This window comes from Pavona decussata, unplaced genomic scaffold (genome assembly GCF_977016875.1).
Source record: "Pavona decussata unplaced genomic scaffold, jaPavDecu1.1 SCAFFOLD_737, whole genome shotgun sequence".
NCBI classification, from domain to species: domain Eukaryota; kingdom Metazoa; phylum Cnidaria; class Anthozoa; order Scleractinia; family Agariciidae; genus Pavona; species Pavona decussata.
In genome coordinates, this window is record NW_028145908.1 from 169,155 (window position 1) to 188,438 (window position 19,284).

At 38.9% G+C, this 19,284-nt stretch overlaps 2 protein-coding genes and 1 pseudogene across 2 annotated transcripts in view; 1 reads left to right on the forward strand and 2 right to left on the reverse strand.

Annotated features, from left to right (window-relative positions):
- Positions 1-108: 108 nt before the first annotated feature.
- On the reverse strand, positions 109-981 carry LOC146448955 (protein CFDP2-like). Its single transcript, XM_085102085.1, has one exon. The coding sequence runs from the start codon at positions 979-981 to the stop codon at positions 109-111; it is 873 nt and encodes a 290-aa protein (XP_084958211.1).
- A 3,797-nt stretch (positions 982-4,778) lies between these two features.
- LOC146448956 (uncharacterized) lies at positions 4,779-9,714 on the forward strand (annotated as a pseudogene).
- A 7,672-nt stretch (positions 9,715-17,386) lies between these two features.
- The window catches only part of LOC146448957 (uncharacterized), a 45,013-nt gene continuing 43,115 nt past the window's right edge, over positions 17,387-19,284 (reverse strand). The window contains exon 11 of the mRNA XM_085102086.1: positions 17,387-18,607. Within this exon, the coding sequence (XP_084958212.1) occupies positions 18,240-18,607 (368 nt within the window). The 3' untranslated portion in view covers positions 17,387-18,239. The remainder of the gene's footprint in view (positions 18,608-19,284) is intronic.

Below are 19,284 nucleotides of genomic sequence, written 5' to 3' on the forward strand. Positions count from 1 at the left end.
TCCACTTTAGCTTTACAAGATCTTCTTTCGTCAATTTTCTTCCAACTTGCAGCGCTTATCCAGGGCTTACTCTGTTTTTTCCTGTATCCTAGAACTCCTCAGCTGTTTTTACTTATAACTTTCCTTTATATTAGTCCATCGAGTCTCTATGTCTTGCTCATTGCCTTTTGCGCTTTCATCAGCTAAACAGCTAAATTTGTTCCTCAACTTAATTTGAAACTGCTGCCTTACTTCCGGTATTATCAGTTTGGCTGTGTCATATCTCCTGGAATTCCTTGTATTTCTAACTATCCCACGCAAACGAAGTCGTGCAGTTGTGATAACTAGGTTGTGATCACTTCCACAGTCTGCGCCTCTATAAGATCTCGTATCCCTCACTGATCTCTTGAATTTGCCGTTCACTGCCACATGATCAATTTGATTTCTAGCCCTCCCATTAGGAGCAGTCCAAGTGTATTTGTGGATGTTCTTGTGTGGGAACATTGTTGACACAATAGCTAAGTTGTTAGCTGCGCAAAAGGAGACAAAACGAACACCATTTTCTGACCGCTCATCTCCAAACCCATGCCGTCCCACCACACCATTTTCCCCTTCCTGCTTAGCCCCGATCTTAGATTTCCAGTCGCCCATCATCATAATCATGTCATGCCTCGGAATCTCGTCAGTAACCCTCTGTAACATGTCATAAAAGCTATCCTTTGTCTCTTCATCCGCCTCATTCGTTGGTGCATATACTTGAACCACTGTCGTTTTAATGAATCTTGATGTGAATCGTGCAGTCATAATTCTATCACTAACTGGCATCCAGCTCTCTAAGCAACCAGCCGTTTGTTTGGTCATCACAAGTGCAACGCCACTTTGGTGTATGTTATCATCTCTTCCCGAGTACAGAATAGTTTCGCCAGTCCGTGTCTTGAGCCGTCCAGAGCCAGACCATCGGCATTCGCTAATGCCCAGGATATCCAGGTTGTACCTTTGCATCTCCCTAACTACTTGGGCTATTTTCCCACGCTGTACATTGTCCTAAAATTCCAATTTCTTATGCGGAGCATCTTTTTGGGGTTAGCAAATGACTTGATCAGAGTACAGGCTTCCTTTCGGATTGGGCGTGTACCCGTCATATCACCGTCGCCCTATTTGATGTATTCATCTTCTGGAGTTTGGCAAGTCGTTGTATTACTCCCGAGATAACACTCATTGATTCGAGAATTTAAGGTTTCCGTAATCTGTTACTTTTTACAAGAAGGGGTGATTGGCCCCAAGCTCAACCTAGTACCGGTAGGAACGGTGGGTTATTCTCTGTCTGGGCTCTACCTCTTGACCAATCCGGCAAGGTTGAACCTGCCAGGGACCAAGGTCCCAGCCGGCATAGCTCTAAAGGTCACTGAGGTGATAACCCACGGTGAAGATCAGGTCCTATTAACCCCATATTATGGTCAGTCAATTGGAGAATATCAAATACTGATAGACTCTTATCGAAATGCTTATGGTATAAATATCAGTATGCTTAGGCTGATTTCAATACATTGTCATCAATATGAGTATGTTGTTTCTTTGTTTCATTTAAGAAATATTTGATATATCTTATCATTACTTCCGTAAATAAATGGTATATTATTCAATCTGTTTTTCCGATGACGCTGAAAATTCTTTTTCAATAAAAAGTTATTCGACAATTGCTTTCATTGTCCAGCTTTTGGGATGTCCAGCGGAGTATATATTGTATGTATGCATGTCTTTGGCGATTGAGAACTCAAGACCTATAAAAGCATCATGGACTAATTCGCTTTTAACATTATGATAACGATCGGTTCACTCTTACCATGAATTTACAATAATTACTTGGCTCAAATCTTCAAGACCCAAATCATCTTTGTCAAGAAGCTTTATCCATATATGTTTGGTTTTCGGCCAATGTGCTGTTTTATGCAATTATTAAACAATTCTTGACATAATTTGTTATTCTTGATTCAGTGGGTTGAATTGTTTGACTAATCGATGATGCTATTGTGCTTTCTATTGGTTTCATTTGTCCACTACTGGCGGCATAATCATCTTAAAAACCATTTTTTATGATGAGATGTCTGTCTTCTGTGTCTATAATTCGATTATTATTGACAGGTATCGATTCTTTATGAGTGTGGTTAGTTCCTAATTCATAACTTACGTGTATTCTAATTTATTTCCGTCACCGTCTGTTATATGGTTACCGTTTTCATCTAAGACAAATGGCATATATGATTGTGTTATAGCATGCTGTTCACCACTGCGATTATTCTTAGTATGACTAGTATGTATTTTGATGTAATTAATATGAACGCCGTTATCAGAAGTCACATGGAATGGTGTTTTGAAGTACATTCTTGCATCGACAGTGCGTATGAATAACTATCTCCATTGTTTTGTGATACGAAAGCTTTTGTAACGGCGTCATTGTCTTGTTGTGGTAATGCAACATTTTTCAATCGTTTGTTTTGTAAAACAATGTCGACATTGATTTTAATCTGATTATTTCTATATTGGAATATTTCATTATCAGTGCCATCATAAACTCTGGGATAAACATTATCAGACCAATCTTTTGTGCCATATACTATCAGATGAGCTTGTACAGGATCTGCTGTAGCGGTGTCATGCATGGTAAAATAAATGTTCTCTGGTGTATGTTTGGATCTATTATTGATTTATACTAGTAGTTTGGAATAATTGGTGAAATCTTTACCCACTTGTTTATGGATATATGCCGTTGTTGCTTGGGATGAGATTTGTATATTAGTCATTTCAGGTGGAAAAATTCAAATATCATAATGTAGGTCCCTACATCTTGAGGATACAAGTTGAACCCTAATCTGCTTCGATTATCTTTAGAACCAGCATCTTTTTGTAAAGTGATACCGTAAGCCTTTTTGTTTTGATGATTGCTTTCATTAAAATTTACGATACCACTGACTACAATATTGTATTCACTTGATGACTCATATTGGTCGATCAGATATTTGAATGCATTTTTTTTATGACTTGATACCAAACGTGATTGGGATAGTGTATCGTCGATATATTTGTTTATGAATTGCATTTCCATTACTGAAAGGTGTTCTTACATTTTGTATAAAATTATTATGTATATCAATTATTCCATCCATCAAGTCCCCACTTCTACTCAAAGAACCATTGGTAACAGCTTCAACAAACGTTTTATTTACATGCACCATCAAGAGGATTGATTGTATTTCTCAGATTGGTTATTTTGTTGTTTCCCAGATCCAAATTACCAGTCATTGGTATTGAACCGTCGTTTTTGACGACATTTAATGTATCAATCGCTTGTATTCTGCTATTTCATCATCAAGATATTTTTTTCGGAGTGGCTTGTTTATTGACAGACGGCAACAAAGGTACAAAAACTTCAGTTTCAAAGGTTGAAAAAATCCTTTCACCGTGCTTATCAAATTTTAAACTTAATTCTGCAACCATTACTGAGACAGATTCCGATTCATCAAATTTCAGAAATTTAATCGCGTAGCGGTGTCAGCTCCGTTGTTAGAGAGATCCGTGAAACTCAAAAGAAAACTAAACGACTCACAGGTTCCACAAGGCTGAGAGGTTTATTGTGCAAACTCTTTCAGCAATCCTGTGCAGTAGGACGTGTTGGGCCAAACGCTCTAGTAGGTTCTGAGTTAAACAGCAATTATTGCTCCCGTTGTTCCCGTCAAATTTTTGTGAGCCTTATGGAAAATTGCACACGTTTTGGCGGTTACAATAGGGAAAATATCTAAAAATACTACGAAACAAAACTAAGGCACGCGTGTGCCCTTACAAATCGAATTCCCTCTTATATCTAAATCACTACCAATCGAACCACCGGTTATTTTGTTTTAAAAAAATTAGTGTCAATGGTATGATTTGTCTGCTGCTTGAAACCCCGAATTCATAGCCAACTGTTTTTCTGATTTCTTTGAATCGATTAATCATAGCGAAGCTCCGCCGCGCCGAAAGGGGGGCAGAGCCCAATAGCTATTAGAATTTGGTAACTTGTGAATGCGAGAAATTTTAGTTTGGTTATGACGTCACTTTCGTCGCGGTTGTCTCGCCCGAAAGTCGATTCGCCCGACGTTATATCGCCCGGACTCACGTCGATTCGCGCGATGTCGCGCGATGTTTAAAATAATAAAATGGAAAACTTACATTGGAACAAATAGCTATAAGACCTACACTATAAAACGAACGGAGATACAATCTGTAAAAATTGTACAAACAAACTAAAAGAGGTCCTTACGTTGAGGTGCCGAGTTTCTCCAAGATGTTCGGGATTTACCTACAAGATGATTGATTATGATTTCAAGACAAAAAGCTGGCATGTCGATTTGGAAATTTTACCGCTAAGTGAAAACTTAGAACTATTTATGAAATTCATATGGAATTTGTGAATACGGTTAATTAGCATGTTGTATTTCGTCGTGCGAATCGTCGCAAGTTCGGGCGAAACGCTTTCCAGCGATTCGACTTTCGGGCAAAACAACCGCAATTTAAGTACCACAGGAGAACTCAGGTTGTGTGACGCTGTGCTGCGATCGCGTTGCGACCCTTGCTTATTTAGCGGAAAGTTGCTTTTTAGAAAAACACAAAGACACTTTGAAGACAACAAAATACAAAGTCAAGTTATGTAACCGACAGCCGGAGAAAAAGGAAGATGTCTAGCGGCGGGAGAAACAAATCGACTTGCATATCATCAGAATTTTGAAGTGAAACCATGTTACTCCGACCCGACGCAACAAATTGTAATTTGCTGCGGTTCGCAGAATAGCAGCAAATTGTTGTTTTCACGGTTCACCTAATTTTGACAGTTACCATGACAACGCCACGGGGATAAATGAGCGGGATTTACTGAGGAAAATCACTCTAGACTGACCTCGCTGTCGTTCTTAACGTTCACATTTTATTTTTTTTTTTGTCGAGTCGCTTTTCATAGCCTTAGCGAGTTCCAAACTATTACATTCTTGACCTTAGTGGCCACTTGCTTCGACCATTACGAGAGGACATTATGGATCCCGCCATTCAAACAGAAATCGAACGTCAGCAAGCCAAGATGCTCGACAAGATCTCCGCCATTATGGACACAAAAATGGATTCCATGAAGCGCCAGCTTGAAGAGACGTCAAACTCCCAGATGACTGAGCTGAAACGCATTCGTTTTTCGGAACCACGTACCTTCCGCAAGAAGGGTCACGAACAGCAATACAAACATAACGAACAGGTCAAAACTACGATCAACGAAGCAAGAGCCGCTGTTTCATCAGAAAAGCGCGACGAATGCATCGCGAAGCTCGACGAAGGTATAGAATTGATAGATCAAAGACAGAAACTTATTTTGATAGCAGACCGCTCTGAATACGGTTGGAAGACCGTCGGAGAATACATAGATAATGAGCTGGCCGAAAACGATGACGATGCAAAGAAAATGAAGAAGGCCGAGAAAGAAGCCCAGCGGAAGATCGCAGAAACACGTGCTTTAAAAATGGCGAAGAATCGTAGCGCTTGGTTCAACAAATCCTCAAGGTCATTCCCGGGTCCAGCGACGCAATCCCAGACACAGTATTCCTTGCCTACAGCGCTTACTTCACCTCAGTTTTCCCCACCATTTAATCCCTCAAGAAGAGCTGTTCTTGGCGGGCCGTTGAAGAAACCAGGCACGTGCTTCAGTTGTGGGAAAGCAGGCCACTGGCGTAGTGAATGCCCCTTGATGGCCGTAACTCAGTCACAGGAGGGAAAGAAGTTAAGTAATTTTTTCATTGATTTAAATGATAGAGAACCGTTGGCGAATAATGATTTTGCATACGAGCTTAGGGTTTGTCCGGAGGTTGAATCTTACGAAGTCGGTGAAGTATTCCACAAGGGAGGGGATTTCGCAGAAACCGAATTTCCCAAGGCAAACGTACGCGGGAGGCTTTGAAGCCATATCTCTGCCTGGCAGGCAATAGGACCTACCGAACCTGTTTTAAGCATCATTGCAGAGGGTTATAAATTACCATTACTTTCCATCCCAGACTCAGTGGTTTTGAAGAATAACAGGTCCGCTTTAAATAATTGTACTTTTGTTACACAAGCTTTAGCTGATCTGTTAAGCAGCCAGTGTATCTCTATCGTTTCTAGTCAACCGTGGGTGGTCAATCCCCTGAGTATGTCCATCCGAGATGAGGGGAAAAAGCGTCTCGTGCTTGATTTGCGACATGTGAATCCCCATCTTTTCAAATACAAGTTCAAGTGTGAGGATGTGCATACTGCTCAAAACCTCCTCGGAGAAAGCCATTACCTGTACACTTTTGACATCAAAAGTGCTTACCACCATGTTGAGATTTTCCCAATTCACCGTACCTATCTGGTATTTCAGTGGCATTATAAGGGGAAAATGACATACTTTGTTTTCAATGTATTAGCATTTGGACTGTCTACAGCCCCTTATGTATTTACAAAGCTTCTTAAACCTGTAGTAAGTCAATGGAGAAGTTCAGGTAAGAAGGTCTGTATGTTTTTAGATGATGGCCTGGGTGGGAATTTTCCCTTAGAGTCAGCTTCTGTAGATGCTAAAGAAGTTAAGGAGGATCTGTGTAAACTGGGGTTTGTTCTGAGTGGTAGTAAATGCAGTTGGGAACCAGAACAAATACAGACATGGCTGGGGCACATTTTCAATACGGGAGAGAATCGGTTGTATGTTACTGAAAGCAGGATTGCTAAACTTAGAGCGTGTCTTTCAGTTATTTTGGCCAATCCTTATTCAGTTACTGCCAGACAGTTGGCTCATGTTACTGGCTGCATAATATCCATGTCACAGGCAATCGGCTCAAGTGTCTATTTACATACTAGGCACATGCACTTTGCCATTGAGATTGCACGTTGCAAGTCGTGGGATTCAATCATTCCCTGTTCTACTAAATTGATAGAGGAACTCTCTTTTTGGGATACACATGTGACGCGTCTTAATGGTAAGAAACTGTTTGACCAGCCAGAAGCTTTTCATTCTGTCGTCTATTCTGATGCATCAGAACAGGGGTATGGTGGTTACATTATTTCTGGAAAGCAGAATTTGGTCTGTCAGGGCCAGTGGGAAGTAGAGGAAACTACTAAGAGCTCCACCTGGAGAGAACTCAAAGCAGTACATAACACGATACAGTCAGTTGGAAGTGCCTTAAAAGGGCATAATGTACAGTGGCATACTGACAGCCAGAACATGGTGCGCCTCATGGCGGAAGGAAGCATGAAACAAAACTTACACACAGTTGTTGAAGACATTGTGCATATGTGTACTAAGCATCATGTTGTAATCTTTCCAGTTTGGGTGCCCAGAGAAGAAAATCAGTTAGCTGATTATCTAAGTAAACTCACTGACGCTGATGACTGGGGAATACACCCTTGTATTTTTCAGTGGATTAACAATATGTGGGGACCATTCACTGTTGATCGGTTTGCGTCCTGGTACAATGCTAAGTGCGTAAGGTTCAACTCTCGCTTTTAGAATCCTGGCTGTGAAGCTGTGGACGCTTTCGCACAAGACTGGGTGGGAGAAAATAACTGGGTGGTACCTCCCCCAAGCCAAATTGTTAGGACATGGCGTCACTTTCAGACATGTAAAGCTAAAGGAGTCTTGATTGTACCTTTGTGGAAAGGGGCTGCCTTCTGGCCAGGCCTATGTCCAGACGGTGTGCATCTTGCTAAATGTGTTACAGATTGGGTGGGCATCCCAGAGTTCAACTCGGCCGCTACAGTCAAAGGTCGGACGTATAATTCTATTTTCTTTGGCAACAAGCCTAAGTTTAAACTTATAGCTGTTTATGTTGACTGGCAGTCCCTCCGAAAGGAAAATATTAAAGGGGGGTTGTGCCAGAGTTGCCTAAACTGTTAATTGTTTAGTGCGTCCACAGGTGACATCTTATACAATTACAGCTCACAGGTAGCTTGTCATAGACCTTTTCTCAGAAGGTCCGTGCCCACAGGCGGCTTGTTTTGTGTCGATACACCAAGGGAGCGTTATGGATGTTCAGGTGGCGCTTTGAGTATATTTTCAGCTAGATAATTGGCAAATGTTACAATGTCAAGTAACTTAATTTTCTTCCTCCTTGCAGATCTAAACATCTTCAGTCAAGGACCCTGGATGGAGCTTCAAGATCATGTCAAGTCTAATGCTCAACTCACTAATTTGTTTGAAAACAAACTGTTTTCGCAGCCAAAGCTAGTGGAACTGTGAATACCTATTGTCGTTCGTTAAATCGTTGGATTGAATTTGCTAAAGCCAAACAGTTAGTTGTGTTCCCAATTTCGGTAGTTGATGCCGCTTTGTATTTTAGTCATTTGTCTACTTGTCAAGTTTCAGCATCAGTGATAGAAACTAACTATTGTGCACTGAAATGGGTGCACGAAGTTGCTGGGGTCACTAATCCGATGTCAAACCTATTTGTTAAAAACATTGTTGAAGGGGCCAAAAGGCAAAACGCAAAACCTGTAGTAAAGAAAGATCCAATCACTAAGGAAGCGTTGTTGGCATGCTGTAACAAGTATGAACATTGTAATGATTTACCAGTGCGTAGAAACATCGCTATGGCACTGTTGTTGGTTGCCGGTTTGTTTCAGATTTAGTGAAGTATCAGCACTTACTTTTCAAGACGTTACTATTGATGCAACTCACTTAGTTATTCGAGTTACTCACAGTAAGACCGATCAGTATAGAAAAGGGGACGAAGTCGTTATTAGTAGGTCAGACAAAGTGACATGCCCTGTCAAGAACTTGGCAAGATACCTGTCCTTGGCATGTATTGATAGAATGCACAAAGATCATCTGTTTAAGCCATTAGTTAAGTTCAAATCCACCTATCGCCTTATCCAGAAGGTAAAGCCTATCAGTTATACCGCAGCTAGGGAATCAATTATTAGTCTGCTCAGGGAATTTATGCCAGCATCGGCAAATATTAGTTTACATTCGTTTAGAGCAGGTGGTGCCACTGCAGCAGCCAATGCTCAGATTTCAGACCGCTGTTGGAAACGCCACGGTAGATGGCGGTCAGAGTCTGCAAAGGATGGCTATGTTGAAGATTCAATAGATGCACGCTTGCTTGTTACAAAGTCTCTGGGGCTTTAGTCGTTTAGAACCAGTTTGTTAACGCTCATAATCCCGTTCTTTTTGTTCTAGCCCTTTACCGGCACAGCGGTCAGTACCCTATTTAACAGTGAATTTATGTGGTTGCGTGATTGTTCTGGGTTGGGAATAGGGAAAACTTGTAATTTGCTGCGGTTCGCAGAATAGCAGCAAATTGTTGTTTTCACGGTTCACCTACTTTTGACAGTTACCATGACAACGCCACGGGGATAAATGGGCGGGATTTACTGAGGAAAATCACTCTAGACTGACCTCGCTGTCGTTCTTAACGTTCAAATTTTATTTTTAAGCTTTCTTCTGTCGAGTAACATTCAAAATTTTTATTAATATGTATTTGAGCATTACGTTTATAACCCTACTCCCTCAGGGTTGTTGGTAATGCCTGGCGCTGCATTCGGGAGGGATCAGGTTTCCTCCTGTAGAGATGGGGGGGGGGGGGGGGGGGTTTCCTGACGGGCAGCAGGCAAGGAATTGTTGTATGCCACATGGCTCATTTGAACTTGTCTAATAAACGGGACTGTCTCTAGCCCTTTACCGGCACAGCGGTCAGTACCCTATTTAACAGTGAATTTATGTGGTTGTGTGATTGTTCTGGGTTGGGAATAGGGAAAACTCGTAGAAGTTTCCTTTGAAGTGAAACGTTTTGTTCACTTCATGTAAACGAACGGAAAATCAGGATTTGGAATAAAAGGAGTGGTTATTCTCAGAAGAGGCGAGTATATTCATGTGATTGAATCATTCTTGTAACTATTTAATTGATAAACAGGCTACAAAAATATGCTGAACAAGGGGCATTCCCTGTATACTTTAAGACAAAACCTCACCTACCTTTAGTTATACATATACTTTTTTTTTTTCGCAAAGCCTGAATATCACCTGTTTCGCATCTCTCACCAATCTTCTCATGGCTGATATTCAAGCCATGTTTAATGCAGCCAGACCCTGGCTTCTGTTGATAACTGTGATTACAGACAATAGGTCAACCTTCTTATCATCCATCTCTTTTTATTGAAAGGAAAATTTAAAACTTGGTAGTGGGTAATGAATTATGAAATGTGTACAGTTATTTATTTTTACAGTGCAATGTCAGTCATTTGAACTCTCAATTTTTTAACACTCCCAATTCTTTGAACACATAGTTGTTAATTTTCTTGGCTTTGGTTCAGTCAGTTTTTTGCCTCCTAATTTTTGAACAAAATTCAATTTTGCTAGGAAGTTAAAAAAAATGGTACTTCCACTGCATTGATTGTCACATAACATTATTACACAAATGCTAATATACAAAGTAAATTGTTTTCTTTTACTTACTTTTGATTATCCAATAGTAACTGTTACTTTTCATGGGTTTTGTGACGTCAGTAACCAGTGCTAAAGTTTTCTACATCTTACAAGTGCCGCTGCTCTAACATTTGTTTTGTGCTTTCTTTAGACTAGCCTGAATGTCGAGCAATCATTCCAGCTGATGATGGAACAGATCCAGCGAATCCAGCCATCGTTGTTAGAAAGAGCAGTACCCAGAAATCCAGGGAGCAAACCGGCCAAACCAGAAAAATGTCTTTTGCTCTAGGATTAGCATTTAAACAGGATTCATTTTGTAGTTTACATTTAGGAAAGGCTATTCAACATTGCCGACAAGACATAGTAACCGGTTACTTCTCCTACATGGGAATTCTAACTTAGTGGAGTTAAGTCGCCCATGCCATTGCTCCAATTTACCTACAAGTCACTATTATTGCATACAAGACGCATTATTGCATTTGTTTATTTAAAGGCAGGTACTTCTTTTATACGGGTATATTTTGACATTTTGGGCGAGTTAACATCTTTGCGAGCAACTTAAGGAAAGAAGAGTTTGTATGTAGGCTAAGTAGCCGTCATTCTACGCTGCTTGTTTTCACATTACGTTATCAGAACTTGCCTTTCTTACGGATCTTTATGGGGAGTAGGTATCTTCAAATTTAGTCTTTGTTTATAAATTATAGTGTCTCTTTCTGGTCAACCAATGGTACTTGAAAATCAGTAGCAGGAGTGGTATTGCTGGTTAGGTTTATTCTGAGTAAGACTTATTTACGCCTCAGAAACACGGGCCAAAATTACCTAAGATTACCTAAGTTGTACTGCAAAAAAGATTCTCTCGATTTTCCTCGATATAACATGTACCGTCAGAAGACTTGTGGAAATAAATAAATAAATAAATAAATAAAAAATTCCGTGACAGCATTGTCGTTAGTGTGTTTGAAACCCCCGATAAATGTTCCAACATCTGAGTGCATTTCGATGTAAGAATGTTTAGCACTCTGCTCCCCATTATGCTGGACCAACGTATGTTGGTTGCATGCTCTGTGATCAGGCAATTTAGCTTGATCATTTAATTTGCGAGTAGACCCTTGCTTTTTCTTGGGGATAGTAAAGCGAGCCAGCATGAAGATTGCTTCCCACGAGGCGACGCTTTTTTTTTCTTTTTTTTTTTTTTTGCGCGCGCTCCACTTAACCATCCCTGGGAAAAAAAGAACACTCACAGTCAACAACGACTTTGTTGGAAGCAACAAATTTGGCGGCGTTCACATTGAGCTTAAACACAGCATGATTAATGAACATTCCTCATAGCACGCTTTCGACTCAAAGAAGAATCCCGTTGACCTCAACTCAGAAGGGAAACAAAAATAGTTCGAGTTAGCGGAATTGGTGTTGAATTTTGGAGGCTGTGCATTGTTGAAATTATATGATTAGTTTGGATGACTCACGTTTAAAATTGCGGATAAGATAAGAACAGCATTAGGGAAGACCAAACCCCAAAATAAATGGTGGCCTCGGCCTGCACTCCCCTTCCCCACCCTCAAAAGATGGTCTCTTTATTGCGTAGCCACTCCTCTATTTAGCAATAAAAATAACGATGAGATTAGAACCTCACTCAAATTTTAAAGCCAATAAAATTGTGTTGGTAATGTTCACAGAATAGGTGGTTTATACTATAGCCCCCACTCCAGACAAGGTGGATCTTCGAGCAAACTTGTTTTGACCAGTTCTCTTAGTTTATTAAACGAGATTAATATAGTTTTGTATTGCGTATTTTAAAAGTTTTCGCAAATTAATCCTTAATTGTACGAGGACTCATCGCGATTACGTGTTTATTATAGAGTTCAAAATTTTTTTTAAAACAACACAGCTTTACACACTTGAGTTTTCCTGTAGTGCTGCGTACGGACGTACGGTCGTACGGATCGCATTGATGGGTTTACCAATTTCTCTTGGCTATGGCGCGCCGCGCAGAGCTCCATTATCAATCGCAATGGAACCAATTTAGTGAACGTTGTGAAAACCAAGACAAACGAATAAACCAGTGAAGTATCGGAATCCTTGTGGACTTTCTTGTCGCATTTCCATGTTTCAAGCTTGACAAATATATTTCAATCGTTTTGATAGGACAAATATTCGTGGATAAACTAATTTTTGAACAATTTGTTTCGGGGCAGTTTCGTTCGCACCGCCCGGCTCCCATGCAGTTATAACACACACCGAGCTTAATCATGCTCTTAAGGATCACTGCCAAGCAACGTACAAGGAGTGATTAACCTGTGTTCTCCTTTTCTTGACGTTTATTTAGATCTCAGTAGGAGCAACATTGACTGAGTTAACTATTTTAAATATTTTTGGGGACACGAAACTGCTCTTAATTGAACTATGCTCTTGTAAGGGAATTCATCACAAGGGTGAAGTGTAGCCTCACACACAGCCGTGTTTTAGGGGATTTGTATTACCTCCTTGTGGGGAGGAGGTAATACGAGTCCCCTGAAAACGACCGCGTTGAAGGCTAGGATGAAGTGATGATAGGAAGACGACCATCGAGTAAGTGACAGCATAGGCGGCCCAAGCTCGCGTCATTACTGGAGAGCGTGTAATAATTTACGTACTAATTTAAATACTAGTGGGACGATGACCTTTTGGGTGCAAGCGGTATTGGGTTACAAGCAGCCTTTGAGAATTTGAACGCGTTATAAGACTTTATATGGGAAATAAAATACTGTTGCTTCTGAAGTTTAAAAAACGCTAAATTTGACTGTCATTCAATAAAATAAATAGAACTGACTCACCTCTGGTGTATTCTTGTGCGTTGGGTACTATTTTACCGTTACGGGCATTCTTTGAAATCACTGTTATTTCCTTCATAAAACGGAGATATCACGGTCATTTTCAAGTGGTCCCTTCACCTTTAATGACATGTTTTGTACCTTGTCTGTCGGATATCCCTTCGCGTCGCCTCGCCATTGGTCGCTCATAATAATGGAGCTGGCCGAGATGTCGCTGTGGGGATGGGGTAAATGCTGTACATGAAACTGACTGTACCACATCGGGTGGAGTTAATTTGACCCCGGACCCAAGCCCCGTATCCATTTTCAAAATCACCAGCTCTCGAAGAAAAGAAGCGATCGTGGAATCGGAAGCAGAATATGCCCATTTCCAGCAAAGTGCGTGGAGTGGTCAGTTTATTCATTTGTTTGAAGGAAAGTTAAATTAAGAGTTATTTATTATAAGCTTCAGAATCGAACATTTACCCAATATCCGTTCTACTTTTTTATTGAACGTTTGTTGGGCAAATGTTGAAACGGTCCGTAACTCGACAAATAGCCCATTCCAATATTTACCTACAGTATACGTAATATTTTGATATGTTTTTTGGAACCATCCCCCCACTCATCCCCTCACATAATCATGTAGCTTAGAATGTCAGTTCTACTGAAATGGTTTTCCGTACTCTCCTGTATAACATGTAGTATTATTCTCACGAGGCCGAGTAGAATTATGGATTAATTTTCAAGCGCATTTTAAAAGTTTCCCAAATTACGCGACAGGGCCAATTTGCGCAGACTTTAAAATTACAAGTAAAAATTAATCCTTAATCTACGAGGAATCATGGCGATTACGCTTGGAGGGCAAAATTTTCTTTAAAACCATCAAGGAATTCGTAAAACAGTCCGTAAAGCACTCACCGTAAGCAAGCCGAAACAAACCATTTTTTTTTTCGTAGCGTACAAAACAAACAAAACTGACGAGAGGAGTTACCATTACACTGATGTAAGTAAAAGAGAATACAAGTTTAATTCAGGAGCAAACTGAAGTTTCCTGCCCCTTGAAACGAACATAGATTGACAAAAATAGCAAACAGTGGATCCAAGGAAGAAACCCCCGGAGTAATGTCTTCCACTGAATTTGACCTGCTACTTCCTTCCATCTAAAGGACACTGTTATGCTCGGTTATCGTTCTTTTTAAGAAGAAGTAACGAGGTGAAAGCACTTTGTCGCCATGTCGACTGATTTCAGTTTCTCACCCAAACAAATATCAATCCGATCCAAGTTTTTAGCATTGACGCAAATAATAGTTTGATGTTTTTTGTAAGAGACACAAAATTTTCTCCTCTCTAGCTACAGCACTTGATTTCCATGTATTTTTGGTACAAATAATCCGGCTTAATTAAAGAGTTGAACTCCCATGAACCTCAAAGAACTCGTTGTTTTTGGGCACAACATGAGGAAACCAGCAAAAATGTAGACCTGGTGTGCTCAGCCAATGAGGAGCGATTATTTTCGCCGTTCGACCAATCAGGAGAAAGTAATTTTGCCCTCAGTGAAAGGAAAATTAAGAAAAATGCCCTCTGTTACAACAAATCAGCATTCTTATTGTTGATACATATATTATCATTCATTGCATAAAATGCGCTTATTTTATGCAAACATTTATACATTGGTGAGACAGGAAGAAGACTAGGCGCCTGATTTTGCGAACATCTTTGAGGTGTTGAAAGAGATGACAAGGATACGTCAAAAACAGTCTCTACACACAAAGACTTTTCATGTGAATATTGCAGTTTCAGGTTCACCGGCTTTATTTAAGGTTTCTCTTATTTTACAACTTATTTTCTTTAAGTTCCTTCAGTTATATTACCAAATGTTATCTAAAAAGTATTAATGGAGCCTTTTGTACACGCTCCAACAAGCATGCATGGTAACTGGACAAACGTTTTCTTCTTTAAGTTCTGCAGTTATATTACCAAATGTTAACTAAAAAGTATTAATGGAGCTTTTTGTATACGCTCCAGCAAGCATGCATGGTAACTGGGCAAACGTTTCCTTCTTTAATTTCTACAGCTATTTTACCAAATGTTACCTAAAAAGTATTAATGGAGCTTTTTGTATACGTTCCAACGAGCATACATGGTAGCTGGGCAAACGTTTCCTTCTTTAATTTCTACAGTTACATTACCAAATGTTATCTCAAAAGCGTTAATGGAGCCTTTTGTACACGCTCCGGTAAGCATGCTTGGTAACTGGACAAACGTTATCTTTTTTTTTAAATTTCTACAATAATACTACCAAATGTTATCTTAAAACCCTTAATTGAGCCTTTTGTAAACGCTCCAACAAACATGCTTGACAACGGAGCAAACGCCAAAATAGGGTTCCTAGGAAGCATTTCAAAAGTAACCCGCCAATAAACGGATAGATGATCAGAATGACTGAATTAAAAAAACCCAATTGTTCCGCCACGTTTGCAAACGACAAGTTAGTTGGAGTTTCATAAGAACCTGATCTGTTTAATGAGTAATCGAGTTATTAACAGGGGCTTTACAAACTGTTAAATGCTTATTAATTCCTACAGTAGAGCCTCTGCCTTGAAAACCTCACATGATACGGACAACTCTGTATGCCAGGCGGCACATTAAGGACAGTTGACTTAGTCCCAGTAAGACCAAACGAACATTGTAAATTCTCCCTCTAGATGACCGGTAAATTTATAATACCGGCAATCCGTTCAGACTCTTTTGATGGATTGAAACATTTCACTTTATAATAAGTATATCAAATTGCAACGACTGGACACAAAATGAGTCCATTAACACTATTTTCAGATGCAATTTTGCTTACAGCAACTTCTCCCTCCTTTTCTGTAGGAAACGTACGTATTGGCGCATTTGTGCCCCTTGCACGTTTCCTAAAAAAAACTTCGTAGCCATGAACCTCATTTAGCGTCCGTTTCTGTAGGTAGTCACAGTGGCTGGCTACAAAAAAGCAGCTTCATTGGATGTTTAACTACTAATCACTCACGGCTATATGTTTTCTACCGTCTTGTTTCTACTAGTCTACAAATCACTAAATACGTATCAAGAAATAGGTCAAAACTGTCCATACTTTATATTGTTGCTTTAGGGTAAACAAACACCTACAATGAGCAAACGGCCACCTAAGTTAACTATTAATGGGGAGCTTAAGTAGCGACCACGACGACGTCAGCGACAACGTCAGAAAAACAATAGATTATTTAAAAACAAAAGCTTTGAACGTGCATGATACACTTCCGTACATTTCTTTGCCTTCTTCTGCAAAACAACACCGTAAAATGACCAAATTTAAAGTTTTATGGAGAACGTGAACGCATGTCTTGATGATTAATTTTCTGTTCTCTTTCTGAACTTTAAAGCCGCCCGCACGAAGTTAGCTCCTATGGTCCGGCCACATTACACAACATCACGATTTTTTTCAGAAAACACTAATGTAATTTTTAAGTTCCGCTTTCGTTGGCGTCGTCGTCGGCTTCGTCGTCTTCTACATCGCATCGTTTCCCTGGCAACATTAAGGGTGCAGTCTGACCTCTGTCTAAACGAATCAATATTCACTTTAGTTGATAAATTACGTAAATCAACGAACTTAAGTGGGTTTTTTTACTGAATTTATCTACTGAATCTTTTCCTTTTTTATTTTATCTACTAAAGTTTTTCTTTTTTATGTTACATACTAAATCTTTCCTAACTACTAAACCTTTACTTTTTATGTTATTTACTAAATCTTTCCTTTTATGTTATCTACCAAATCTTTTTTTTTTATGTTATCTAGTAAATCTTTCCTAGCTATTAAATCTTTTCTTTTTAGATTATTTACTAAATCTTTCTTTTTATGTTATCTACTAAATCTTTTCTTTTCATGTTATCTACTAAATTTTTCCTTTTGATATTATCTTCTACATCTTTCCTAGCTACTAAACCTTTTCTTTTTATGTTATCTACTAAATCCTTTCTTTTATGTTATCTGCCAAATCTTTACTTTTTATGTTATCTACTAAATCTTTTCTTTTTTATGTTATCTACTAAATCTTTCCTAGCTACTTAACCTTTTCTTTTTATGTTATCTGCTAAATCTTCTCTTTTTTGTTATCTACTAAATCTTTCATAGCTACTACACCTTTTTTTTATGTTATCTACTAAATCCTTTCTTATATGTTATCTACTAAATCTTCTCTTTTTTATGTTATCTACTAAATCTCTCCTAGCTACTAAACCTTTCCTTTTTATGTTACCTACTAAATCCTTTCTTTTATGTTATCTGCCAAATCTTTTCTATTTTTGTTATCTACTAAGCCTTTTCTTTTTATGCTATCTACTAAATCTTCCCTTTTTTTATGTTATCTACTAAATCTTTTCTTTTTATGAGCCATTTACAAGCGTTTACTCTTATGCAAGGTAGCATCCTATTCTCACTAGTTAGCACGCCACAGAGAATGTGTATTTATTATCCCTTAATGTTTGCTTTTTCCAATTGTTATTTATTAGGATTCGCTACTATTAAAGTCATTCAACCTGTTGGATTATAGCTTAATTTTTGTCTACTCATGAAATGATGTATCAATAATCATAACTGTACTAGCTAGGAATAATTAAAATGCACTTAATTGATTATTGAAATTATCTCACTTAGACCTCACCCACTGACTCGTAATTCAGAACAGCAGTAGTAAACAGGTATCTATGTCTATGGCAGAGATTATTTGTAACAACGTTGGCAATGTGATTTAGACTCCGCTCTTTCGACGTACTTAAATCAAACAATTATTTCAGAGTGGAGTGACACCTGGATCACGTTTTACACTTCTATCCTATAAATTATATTTAAAAACTGAAGGCTGTGTTTCTTTTTTGCGCAAGTGAAGAGAAAAAATTTTAAAAAAGCAAAAGAAAACGAAATAAAAAAACGAACAAACAAACAAAAAACAAGAACAACCACCACCACAACAAAACGGTTACAACGTTGATTGCGTATCATTTCCTCAAAGTTTAGTATCGCATGATTTTGTTGGTTTAGCGGTGTGGATAGTGACGACGGTCACATCAGTGCGGGATTCGAAGTTGCCGGGCCGTTCTTCGTCTTCTTTCCTTGGAGGATTCTCAGTTGATTCTTCCTCTTCTTCGAGGGTGAAGTTGACCACGCCGCTGTCTTTTAAGGCAGCTGTCATGGACGGCATGTCAATTCTACCTGTCTGAAGTTGTTGCTTAAGAACGTTAGTCGCAGCGAATCCTCGAATTTCGCTCTGAAGTTCATTCAAAGGTAACAACAGGGCGAGGCAACAAGATAGGGACCATTTTGGATTTTTGCGCCATTCTTTGACGTAACGATAAATGTAGATAACGTACTGGACTAAAAAGACAAAATAAACCAAATGACTTAAATTTCAATGGGACAGTTAAAGTATCTCTTTCTAGGATTGAGAAATTAGGAATTCGGCACTTTTGAATCTGCCTCATTGGGTATTCATCGCTTTTACTTATACCTTTTCCAAAAATGGCAGCCGATAAATTATTAATTTATTTTCATGGAAATTAGCCTTAATAGGCTGGCTAGCATAGGCAAAATTCAGTAGAATTTTTACTTTAAAACGAAGTTAGTAAGGCCTATTAACATATTTGAAAAGAATAATAAATCGGCCGCCATTAATGAAAAAGCTCTATGCAATACTCGTTGGACTGCTTCACTTTTTTTCCCTCGTATTCGTTATTTAGACATTAATGAAATATGGAAATTCCCCAATAATTGCTTTTTGCAACAGTTGATCACGTGACCTACTTCTCTTAAACACAACGATTTATCTATTTTTAGAAAATAATTTTATCAAAACTGAAAAGAGCGTAAAAAAAAAATAACCTGGCATGCGAATTGTTAAGCTTATATATTCGAAAGAGAAATTTTTTTATGGACGTTCAAAACTAGAAGAATTTGTATGAGAAAAAGCCAGCTTGCCATCCAGTCACGCTTCAGTGCTTTTTCATACATATCCTTGTAAATATTTTAATTTTTAAACTGGCACAAAATCTTTC

Excerpts from the sequence above, each read along its gene's own strand:
- LOC146448955 (XM_085102085.1), bottom strand. The coding sequence starts at position 981 with ATGCAAAGGTACAACCTGGATATCCTGGGCATTAGCGAATGCCGATGG.